Source organism: Electrophorus electricus, chromosome 16 (assembly GCF_041902795.1).
Source record: "Electrophorus electricus isolate QZ-2024a chromosome 16, ASM4190279v1, whole genome shotgun sequence".
In the NCBI taxonomy this organism is placed as follows: Eukaryota; Metazoa; Chordata; class Actinopteri; order Gymnotiformes; family Gymnotidae; genus Electrophorus; species Electrophorus electricus.
The window spans coordinates 26,563,313-26,575,745 of NC_137512.1; the positions used below are offsets into that span (position 1 = coordinate 26,563,313).

Here is a 12,433-nt window from a genome sequence, read left to right on the forward strand (position 1 = left end):
TGGGTGAGCCTTCCCTCCTCTCAACATATCTGAATACATCAGTAAATGTTCTGTTCTATTCATGCATGTCTGAGTTTATCACCCTAAAGAGAATTGTGAGTGGTTACATTAGATTAGATTGAACCCCAGAGGGAAGAAACATTTCTGGTGTGTAATAATGTGGAGTGACGGAGGCTGACAGGCCAATCCTGTTTTATCTGTTTGGTGTGGTGAGGTGCTCAATCACACTGCCGCTAGTGATGTTATCCACACACTGATGGTAGTGCCTTTATAGACTATAGTTTGTTGTGATGCGTGTTATGTTTTTATTGTTGAGGCATTAATGTTGTTATTCACCTGCAATCAGCAGTGGCTTGTCTCAACTGTCACTCTGGCTAAAGTCAGGAATAATTTTCATGCTGTTGTATTGGGATATCTCACTCTTTTAAAAGATAGGCAGTGTTTCCTTTCTGATTACCTGCTTCATGTCTTCAGCAAAAACACAGCAGAGCAACACAACAACACAGTTATACAGCAGCACAGGGAACACAGCAATTAAGCAACACAGTAATACAATGCAGCAGAGCAACACAGTAATACAGGGAACAGAAAGCTTCAGACCTAAGTGTTTTAGCAGCTGTGGTGTGTGGGGTTTGATATGGTGGTGGGTGGGGTTTTATATGAGCCATATGGGGGGGGGGGGGGTCTCTCTCTGGCAGTTGTGTGAAGGGCACAACTTGAGGTTCATGCCAGTTCAGGCCAGTTCAGTCCAGTTCAGGACAGACACTCAACAAGTAAGAACAAAATCTCCAGGACTGAATCAACTGCATGATGCTGTTCAGAAATAGTTGTACAGCAGCAGTAGGATAATGGAACACAATATGGAAGAATGCATAGGTGTGGGGTGTGGTACAGAGTGATATATATAGGGACTTCAGTATATTGTATAAGATGCCCAATAGAGTATTGTCTGTTGCTAACGTGTGAGAAAAACATCTGGCCATCAGATGCTGAGAGCTTCATTCCACATATCACAAGCCCAGCCCAGCTCAGCCCCAGTTCTTATTATAGCTGCAGACCATGAGACGTACTGCAGCTCTTTTCTCACCACTCAAGTATGACTGCAGCAGGGTGGGATCAGGTTATGAAGTGAAATGTTGGCTACTCCTTAGTTAAACAGTAACAGACATGCCTTCAATTCCAGAGCATTCATTTAAAAATTGACCAGGCCAATCAGCTCTTACATTTAATTTTTTTTCACTGATGCAGGTTATGTTGATTAAAAGATTGTGTGCTATTCAGATGATATTACTACGCATTGGCTTCCTGTTAAGACCTGTGTTATTGAAAGCCATTAATAGTGTTCCATATCTTGACAGCCACTTGGTGTGTTATAGCCAATCCTACCACAGCCTTCAGCAGGTGCACTGCTCAACCTTGCAGTGAGTGGAAGACTTTTCATATGAATTGGAAAATCTGGAACATTAAGAAAGCAAACTGTACAGCTGTTTTTAAACCAAGATTAAAGTATTTGTTTAGACTGGCCGGTACTTTTTTATTGTGTCTTTTAGACTAAAAATGTATATTTAAGTAATTGTACTATTTATTTTTTATGTTATTGTCATAAAAAAACTTTAAAGTTCTTTAAGAGTTTGGAACTTAAATAAAATAAAACATATTAATATTAAACATTCAGGTTTTTGTCTTGAAATGATTTAGAAGTTATTGGTTGATTCTAGTTTCAGTCAATCAACCTTTATTTTCACTCAGAAATACATTGAGGGCGATCCTCATTTTCAATGCAGCAGAGCATTTACAATTTAAGTGACTGAAAAAAAATTAAATGGAATTTAATCAGGCTAGACTAAAGTGAACAAAACTACATAAACAAATTGACAAAATGATTAGACTCTTCTATTAGAACTTCTGTGATTTACCACGAGACTGAAGTGCACGAGACACACGAGACTGAAGTGAACGAGACTGTACCTAGTGAACAGCAGAACAGTAGTGACAATAGTTAAAAGTTTACACTTGGAGTATAAATAGTGTTGACAACTTGTTGAAAATGTTATTGATGGTTCAGTAGACTGAAAGATCACCAATCATGTCTGATTCAGTTGTTTGTATTTTTAGTCCTCTCAGTAGTCTGTATGGTTCATTGCATCATTAGGCACCAGGTGGGCATTTAACAATTAGTAGCCTTGATATTTTCTGTTTTTTGCTCATTTGCTGTAATGAGGACTGAGTCAGAGGGCTGTGTTTCCTAGAGCATGAACATCATTTTCTCATAAACAAAGAGCATTCCCAACTGAGCAAGCTTGCCTTGCGCTCCAATTTCCACAGGTTTTCCCCTGAGCTGCCCATCTGTTTACCTTCACTGCATTCACATTTTATTATGCACACTATTCTTCAGTGTTTACACTCTGACTGTATTAAGCTGCTTTTGTGAGCCCTGCTTTTACAGTAATCTACATATCTGACTCAAGTGGTATACGGCAATATCACCAGTGGAGAATGAAGACTGTAGGTGTTTGTTTACAGGTACAGTGTCTAACTGGACACAAATAGACAATTTTAAGACTTCAACACTGGACATTTTTTTTTATGCCTATGATGTCATTGTGTGACCCAATAAGCTCAGTAATATGGCAGAAAATGATGACATGGTAATGGTGACATGCTGTAGCCGGATGAGAAACAGAGATGGTTCAGAATGGCTGTGACTCAGTCTGCGTAATGTCCTCATTTTGAGTTGCATGAATAATAGAGAAAGCTGTTTTTAGTGACAGCTCATGTAACAGCATGGCCTGACATGCAGAGCCAATAGCAACATAGATGCAAACTTTTCCCCATATGAGTCAATATAAAAAGGCAAAGAGGATTTTTATTATTTAAGATGCATTCAAAAATGACAAGCTGATATAGTAAACTAATATCATTCTGCATGAACAAGTGCAAATAAAAACAATTAAAACAATTGCATAGTTGACTATATAGAGCTTCATGGAAAAAGCATTATTGTTACAAAGAATAAACAAGATGTGTTGCAAATACCCAAGGACTGTACTTCAGTCAGAACTCTAATATCTTCACCAGTGCATTTGTGTGAAACATGGTATATTCACTGGCTTTCACAAACACTGTACTACAGTTTATTAACTTGCAGTTCAATATTTTTGTTTCCTTCCCCCTCTCTGTTTTGCTGAAACAATCACCTAGAAAATGTCTACATGCCATTGTCATTTTATGCTCTATGTTCTCAAGTGTGCAAGTTGAGTGCAGGCACAGAAAGATGCACTAACCTGGACATAGATGTACATACTGCACATGCCTGGATATAACTCATTATCTTGCACATACACATACTTGCGCATATATCATATTACCTGCATGGAGATTGTGATGATGTTAGGACACCATGAAATATCACCTTGACTGTTGTAACACCTCATACCTCAAAGAGACCTTCAAAGGGATAGAGTACGACTTCTACTTAGTCTTATAGGAATGCTGCTGTCAATGACGTTCCTTTCTAGGTCCAGACGTTTGTAATCTAAGAGGATGAAGGAACATTGTAAAGGTACCTGTAAAAGAGAAAAGCCAGCATCAGATCATGCGAACTGATCATTGATTATATGTGGAACAACTGTACTCACACATCTAATAACAAAATGGCCATAATATTGATGTTTATTTTGTTTGTGTTTAGATCACTCTATGTTGATCTCTTGGGCACCTTACACATTGAACTTCCGTGTTGGATGTTACTTGGATGTTGCTGTTCTTTTTTCTGCATCATGATTCCTGGTGGCAAACATGTGTTCCATTAGAGGGATCACCATCAGAAAAAAAAAATTATAATTGTTTTTATGTCATTAACATCAACTTTAATATTAGACTCGGGTGAAATTCGTGTGGAACTGGGGGTACTAAATATGTATTAATGGTGCCAGTGGGGCTGGGTACAGCCATTGCCATGTTGTGCCAGTAATTCCATTGCTTGGGAGGATACACAGGAGAAACTTGGTGTCAAAGTCTGCTGAAAAATCAAGGATTGACAGCAGCCTGGCTGATATAGCAGCATGCAGCTTCTCAGTAACAGATACAAGTGTAATTCATACAGTAAGACTGACAACTTACTGTAAAAAGAATGTTCAAGAATTTTAGAGAGAAAGGACTGAAGTGATACTGGTTGGTAGTTGCAGATAGCTAAGGTGTCAAGTGAGACCTTCTACAGGGTGTGATCCTTGTTGCTTTGAAGGCCCTTGGTACTTGACCAGATGACAAGGAATCAATCATGATGGAATGAACAATTCTTGTGAGACGGACTGGAGCAGCATGGAAGGGATAGGATGAAAAGGCAGGCGGAAGGGTTACTGGATCAGAAAGGTTGTTAGATTTGTTCTGACAAACATAATAAGGCAATAGAAGGGGTGACAGATGCTGCAATTTAAAAAACTATTAAGAGGAAAGCATTGACAGATTTTAGTAATCTTTTCTTCAGAAAAGCTGAAAAACCATCAGCTGTGAGGGAGGATGCTGAAGGAGAAGAGGGAGGGGTGTGAAGAGGGCGAAAGACATTATGGAGTTTGTGTGGGCAGATATTGTGCCTTTCCTTGTAGCATCAGTCAAAGGAGAAATTTACTAGATGAATGTGATAGGAAATGAGAATGGTGTCAATTTTGGATTGCCTCCACTTTGTTTTAGCTGCTTTTAATTCTCTCCAGTTGCTACATAGGATGTCTGATAACCAAGAAGCTGCATGAGAAGACTTTCTTGGTCTGGGAGAGGAGCAGAGGACAGTGGATAATGAAAGAGAAGAATGTATTGGTAGCATATTCTAGTGCTAGAGAAAAAAGGACTCGGGGTGTGCTAGGGATGTGACAATGGTGGAAGCTAGGGTGGATGAAGAGATGGAATGGAGGTTAAGGCGGGTAGGAGAGAGGTATGAGAAGTGTATCATTGGTGGAGAATTATTGGCTGGGGATAGGGGTTGAGGAGTGGATTATTGGTGTGGTGGAGGTTGAGGTGGGTGGGAAAGAGGAATGGATTATTGGAGGAGGATGTGGGGGTGGGATTTGAGGACTGGATTATTGTTGTGTACCTAAGTAATTAGCCAGGCTGATAGTGACTGAGACCCATAGAGCCTGTCAGGAAGTTTGTCCTCAGGTCCTTTACCCAAAGCTCTGTCTCACTGAATTTTGAAGAGAATAGGAGTGGTCAAGCAGAGTTAGGTTAAATTAGAGAATAGGAGTGACTAAACAGGGTTAGGATTAAGTTAGAGAATAGGAGTGATTAAGCAGGGTTAGGGTTAAATTAGAGAATAAGAGTGATTAAGCAGGAGGGCTGTGTGACTAGCGCAGATGCAGGAGATGAGGGTTTAATTTTATAGATTTTCCACAGTGCATCTGCCTTCATGTTCTTTGTGATAGGTGACCCGAGATGGGTAAAGCAAGTCATAAGTAGACCCAGTTGTAATGAGAAATCAATAAGCATTGGGCAGTCCAGTTGTATTTCAAGTAATGGTGCTATGTACAATAAAATGATGTTTATCATCCTCTATCCAATGCCTCCACTCTTCACAGGGCAGGATCTCTGTTCCTGCCACTGTAATTCCTTTCAGCCAGATTGTCAGGTTGTGGTAGTTGTTGAGGTCGTCTCCATCTTCAGTTCTGTTAGGAGAAGGGGCGGCACCCTGCAGTTGTTCTGATTTGTCAGTTTGATTTTGTTCAGCCTGATGGTATGCTGGGCTGCCTCTGTCCTTCCCGGCTCCTCATTGAACAAACTTTCTGGAAGATCCTGTTTTAACTTGCAACACTGTTTTGGTTTAAGTGACAGAGTCGCAGATCTGCTCTCACCTCTTGTCTCTGGAAAGTATTGCCCATTTACTTATTTTTCATCTTCCACTACTGAAATCCACAACTGTTCCAATTCAGTTACATTTGGTTCTCACCATCATCTCAGCATGTTGATGTGAAACCTTTGTAACCTTCTTTCTGTCTGGGATCAACAATTGGTACGTTGTTTGCCCTGTGCATCCTTTGAGTTTGTATGGTCCCTTCCATTTATCCAGCAGGCTTGTTTCTGATGTTTGCATCAGTATGAGTGCTTTTGCTCATACCACCACACCATCACATCACCACACCATTACACCACCACACCATCGAACCACCACATCATCACGCTATTACACCATCGTACCATCATGTCATTACACCATGACACCATGACACCATCACTTGATGAGTGAGGATTTCGTTTGGAGTTCCAATCAACTGTTTCAATGTGTTCACAACTTGCTGGGTTTTTATTTTCTTTAATGGGAAAGACTCATTGCTCTTATTTCTATCTTTCTCTTTTAGATTTTCAGCCTCTGGATTCCTCTGCATATCAAAATATCACAATTTGTTCAGCATCCGCCTGTGTACAGCTCTATTTTATGCTGATACTCTGCTGTTGTGTGACAACCATTACTTCCACTTTACATGCTTCACCGTTTAGCAGGTCTATCAGCACCAGAATGTTTCTCCATAGTATTACTGGATATGGTGCTTTGTCAAGGACACCTACATTCAGATCGTATGTTTGGCCTTGTATCTCTGTCTGTAGTTCCAACGTTTGGAATGTCTACTTGTCTCCATGGATACATCTTACTTTTAACTTGTGTGTTTGACTTGACTGTTGACTCGGCAGGCACGTCTTTGTGACCAGCGGCCGACTTACTGCAGTAACCTGGAGAGCTTTATACTAACGTCTCCTGACTTTCATCATGATCAGAGATTCTTTATTTCAATTTTCTCCATTGTATTATCTGGTATATAGTGCATTTGATTCTCACACTGTCTGGTGCTCAGACAATTTTTGCTTTGATGGGTTAACTGTCCACACTTAAAAGACCTGAACTGCGAGTCTTCAGCTTTCCTTCTCTTATTTCCATGTGCTGCTCTCCTGTTCATATCTTTTTTTTTTGCCAGCGACTTTATTTGGCACTGCTTCTTTCACCTCCGAATGGACTCCTATCTCAGCTTCCTCCCCCTTACTGTTTCTTGATGTTATTCAGCTATCTCTGCAGTCACCAAATTGGTATTCTCCTGACTGTCTAGGAGAGACAAACACTTCTGCTAGCTCCACAGCCTTTTCTGTCCTTAGAGAATATAGATTAACCACTTTTACATATTGCTTGACGATGACTGTGCTGCCGATCTTCTCTTTTGTTCTGGTCTTGTGGTACATCCATTTCTCATCCTTTCAGCCATGTTGTTACTCCTGTGGTGACTCACCCTCACAGACTGCTCTGCTTTGAAATTGTTGTCAGTATGTCTCTTTATTAATTTTATTAAGATTAATAATTATTTATTTTTTAATATTATTAATAAGTTATTTCTTGAGGATTGCTGCTTTCACCTCCTTGTATTCTCCTGCTTCTTCATCACTCATAGCTACATAAGCCACTCTTGCCTTGCCATCCAGGGCTGGTATTAAATGCAGTGTCCACCGCTCTTTTACCATCTTCCTACTCGAGCAATTCGCTCAAACATTGAAAACCATCAGTCATCACTGTGTTGGCTTGACAGTATCTTTGGAGATGCTGTTAAAAATAGACAAATCCTAGAAACTGTTCCTAGAAATATTCAAAACCATGGAACACTTTACCTCTCTCTGTCTCTGCTCCTCCTTCAAATCTCAACTTAAAACACAACTCTTTTCATAACCTCTTTTCTTATCCATATTTGTTAATTATTGTGTTGTTTATGTCAATTTGTGTCAATTTTATTTATTTATTATTTTTTCACTGTTATTGTAAAGTGACCTTGTGTCTGTGAATGGTGCTATATAAATGGAACTTATTATTATATTATTATTATTAGTTGTTTTGGTGGCTTGTCAGTTCAGGCTTTTGCTTCTTTCTTCCCTTCTCTGGGTTCCTTCCACACTCAGGACAAGATGGAGAAGAGTTAGGGTTAGGGTTAGGATTAGGATTAGAGTTAGGATTAGGGTTAGGGTTAGGGTTAGGGTTAATTGAAAGTACTGGTGAAAGTGGATTTTTTGGCTTTCATACACAGTCTGTCATCTATATGCTCACCTGACATTTTATTGGAGGCACTTAGCAACACCTTGTTGGTGTAGAGTGTAGAGTCTGTTCCCATGCAGTTTATTCTCTATCCCTTCTTACACTGGGTGGCAAACTAGCAAATTACTAAAGTTGCTTTTTATTTTTTATAATAAAGTTATAACAATAGTAAGTCAAATGAATAATTAAATGTGCAACTGATGAATCTGTAACAGGGTGAAATAAGTCAAGACATGACACCACCCTTTGTGGGGGAATTTTTTAAATAAACATTTTCCTTGCTTCCCAAAATGGATGGCTGGTTAGCTGAGGTCTGGGCTTGGGCAGTCTATAGTTAGCCAGGCTGTAGTTAGAGAGAGAGGAACAGAGGTCTGCTCCAGAACACACAGCAACAGCAGTAGAGGTTTCTGTCTCTTTGTATAAACAGCTCCCAAGAGGAAGAGTAGCTCAATCTCCCAGACCACTCCAGCAGACTAAAGGCCTTGTGTTTACTGACTTCTCAATGCTGGGGTATGTAAATATTTGTAATGTCCTCTGCTTAAGAGCAGGTATTTCATCCTCTCATATAAACCAAAGCTATTATTATGATTATTCTATTCAGCTGAGGGCTTTTGCTCTGCTGTTGTTGGTGGAAGTTGAAATTGAGACGGTAATTTTGTTATGAGCGTCCTCCAGTGCTCAAATAATGTTTATATATGAGCATGAAAATGTAACATTATATATCATCAAAATGAAAATGTATAATTTGATGCAAATAGCATTGATATTTATGAAAGTAGTAAGAAAGTTATTTAAACAAATATTTAAGATAACATTTAAAATGTTAGAATGTTTAGTGGTGAATTTAAAGTGTTTATTGTGCATTGATAAACTGGGTGGAAACAGAATTTTATTTGATTAAACACCCAATTTTAAAATGTGTGTGCTACATGGTTTGAAATATATGGCCATAATGAATATGGAAACAACATTCAAAAACACTTTTCAGAGAGGACTTTTCAAGCAATAGCTTTTCGTTAATCTTACAATATAAAAACTCTGGCAAAATATTACAAAGTATCTCTTTAATGAGACCATACAAAGTGAAAATAAGTTGTTTGTTTTACTGGGTAGGAGCTTAGACTGTATCACAGTTTGATGGTTTCATTTCCCGAATGCACCAACCATCACTGCCATTATGATAAATTTACCTTTTTTACTTAATGGAAGCATATCAGTGCTTTTCGTCTCAGTTGGGTGGATGTTTGTTTTTTAAATTTGGCTACATAAATGAGTGTTGGTTGAGGCTGAGGGGACATAGAGCTGCAGCTCCTGATATAAATGATGCAATTAAGAGACAGCAACCTTTCCCACTCTCCTTTTAGCTGGGTTTTACCACTGATTAGCTGCCACTGCCACTGTGTGGGTGGGAAGCACCCTCATTGTGGACATGATGCGACCTAGTGGTTACCTTGCTGGTTATTCACTTTGTGCTTCTGACCTGTATGTGTTGGCTGACCCTGCACACTGCCGCCACTGTCTGGTCCATCACTGAGGGCGGCACTCAGAAGGTAATTGGCCACCACTTGTACCAAACATCATCAGTGTTTGCTTCCTTACCATGGTGTTATATTGTTTATCCTTCTTTCTACATCCAACACATATTTATCTGATTTTTACTTTAAAATAAGAATCCTTTCTTATTTCAGTTAATTCTTTATTGCAATGACATTCTTTATTCTTTCTTGCTAGTTGTATTGTTTCTGAATTTTAACTGATAATCATGTCTTATGTAATACTATGGAATTCAGTGTAGTCTTACAAGCATCATCATAAGAGAATCGGTGGACGTATGTAGTTAGAGTAGGTGAAGGCGTCTGTATCCAGGGGAAGCTTGAATATTAGTTGGATGTCATTAACAGTGAAGATTCTTTTAATCCAATCCATGCTGTTGAGCACTAACAATGTTATCTGTTAACTTGTTAAGCTCAACATTCATGCGTGTTTTTTTACTAGGACATAAGTAATATATCTAGAAAGACTTTTATAACTGTCTGCTATGTTATCTTATTTGAATTTAGACTCACATTAACAATTCTAAGGCACAGTATTTCTAACATTTATTTGACACTTTTGTACAAAGCAATTTACAGTTATGATTGAGTACAACTTGAGCAATTGAGGATTAATGGTTATGCTCAGGGCACAACAGTGGCAACTGTGAGGCTTGAACCAGTAACCTTCTGATTACCAGTCAAGTACCTGAACCACTGAGCTTTTAAATAATGATTTTGGCATTCTGAAAGAATAGCTAAAAACTAAAATATTTCACCTTGCTGTTTGTCAATGCAAGCATTAGTCTATGGGTCACTCACTGAAAGCAACTAAAAACCTTATTGAAACTCTACCAGTTTCTAATGTTCTAGTTTCCTAAAGTCTCTTTGCCTATATGGCCATGTATTCAATATCCCACCATACACTGAATGGGCAGGGAGGGTAGATGTTGCTTAGTGATTAGCATAAATGTATCTTATTGGCTCTTCTGCTCTATGGATCACCTCTGCCTTTCTTTAATGGCATTTCAGTTCCTGTAATGTCAATTCCTGTCCCCCCTTAAACCCTATTTACTAGGTCTTAATATTACTTGGCAATCTTTTCTTTAAAGCTGCTTAAATACATCTCCCATATTTAGCATTTTTCCACCAACATGACAATTGTGCTAAAATCTTGCAAGAAAAAAAACATTCTTGGCCTGCAAAATTGGTCCCATAAACCTGTTGGTCTGGAAACACTGTGACGCAACTGGTCAAAAGGGCAAAGCCTTGCCATCACTCTTGAAGTTCTTAAGAGTGAAAAGTGTGTTTAATTTTTTAATTGTAGGTTTAATCAATAAGCAAATACAACAGACTATTTTATCTTATTGTTGACCCCACATACTTATCGATTTGCAGATTCTAAAAGCTTGTTTCATTTTTTTGTTGACTAGGCTGTAGATCAGCTGTTGCTCCAGAGTTCATGCTGCCACTATGGCCCTGACCGCACCACTTGACTGTACTTGTTGTTAGGGCTGTTTGGCTTGCATAAGTAATTGGGTTTTTTTTACATTACAACAGAGAATTCTAATGAATGCGGTTTAATTGTGTGTCCATCCAATCAGGATGCATGCCATTCAAGTGGACTCTGTGCAGCGTTGGATGGAGGATCTGCGACACATGACAGAGGTGGAGTGCATGTGTGTTCTGCAGTCGAAGCCCATTGGTGTGGATGAGGACTGCCCGGGTGAACTCATTGTATCCGGGTTGGGTGCCACTGGTGACCATGTGACTCGGGACAATCTGCAAACACTCCTGAAGAGGGCACTGGTGGTCAGCACTGAACTGGGGAAAATGTTCCACCGGCTGGAGAAGGGTCGCTGGCTGCGAGTGCATGGCACAGCTGTCAGGGCCAACTGCCACGTCCGCTCACTAGTGCACGAGTATAGCTGTGCCAGGGGCACACCTGCACACATGCAGAAGGTGAGATGAGATTTACCACAACAGAAACGCCACTGTACAACAGCAGAACCTCCATTTTACCACAACACAACTTTACAACAGCCAAAACACTAGACAATGATGAATGTTTTAGCCTGCCAATTTACATTTACTGCATTTATCAGATCTTGTTTGTCAGATCTTATCCTGAATGACTTGCAGTTTTTTCAGTAAGGCAGTATTTCAGCTGCCTGGGAATCATATCCGTGACCTTTGACCTTGTGAAGATAACTGTGAAGATATGAAGATAACTGATATCTGTAATATCTCTGATAACTCTTTTGTGCTGCAGTATGAGACAGCCCTGCTGGAGAAGTGCATGGAACTCACTGTTATTACTGAGAGGTAAGAAACTCTTCTGCACTATAGTAACTATATTCATAATGCTCCATCTTCTTTGGTATTGGAGATCACAAAAAATCTAAGAGGTCTTGTAAACTAAAAAGTGTATTAGGAAAACACCGAAAATCATATCCAAAAAAAACAAAAAAACAAACAAACCAAACAACAAAAACTCTATCATCATGATATGTGCTATGATGTATGTGCTAATGATCATGTATCCTAATGGGAATGTCTCTACATGCTACACATGTATCTCATGTATGTCTCCACATGCTACACATTTTCTACAGGTGCCTTCACGCTGATGATGAGTATTTCCTGAAGTCCATGAAGGAGGCCATTCATGAGATCCTCACAGATGTCAGTGATTCCTTCAGCCAAATGATTGACATGGCGCTAGCCAATGAAATACAAGTAAGGACATGGTACTGAGACCTTTAACCCTTCGAGCCCAGGATGAGAATGATGAGGACAGGAACATGTTGGCCACTGAATGTGATGCAGGACCATGTTTTAATGCAAT

General features: G+C 39.4%; 1 protein-coding gene across 5 annotated transcripts in view; it reads left to right on the top strand.

The window, feature by feature from the left end:
- insc (INSC spindle orientation adaptor protein) overlaps nucleotides 1–12,433 on the top strand; it is a 34,600-nt gene that overhangs the window by 12,267 nt on the left and 9,900 nt on the right. For 4 of the 5 annotated variants that reach the window (XM_027028107.3, XM_027028105.3, XM_035532240.2 and 1 more), the window contains 3 exons: nucleotides 11,190–11,547; nucleotides 11,858–11,910; nucleotides 12,201–12,324. In XM_027028107.3, the coding sequence (XP_026883908.3) occupies nucleotides 11,190–11,547; nucleotides 11,858–11,910; nucleotides 12,201–12,324 (535 nt within the window). Of the gene's footprint in view, nucleotides 1–9,436; nucleotides 9,604–11,189; nucleotides 11,548–11,857; nucleotides 11,911–12,200; nucleotides 12,325–12,433 lie in introns of those variants that run through there. The other variant, XM_027028106.3, reaches the window with a different exon arrangement.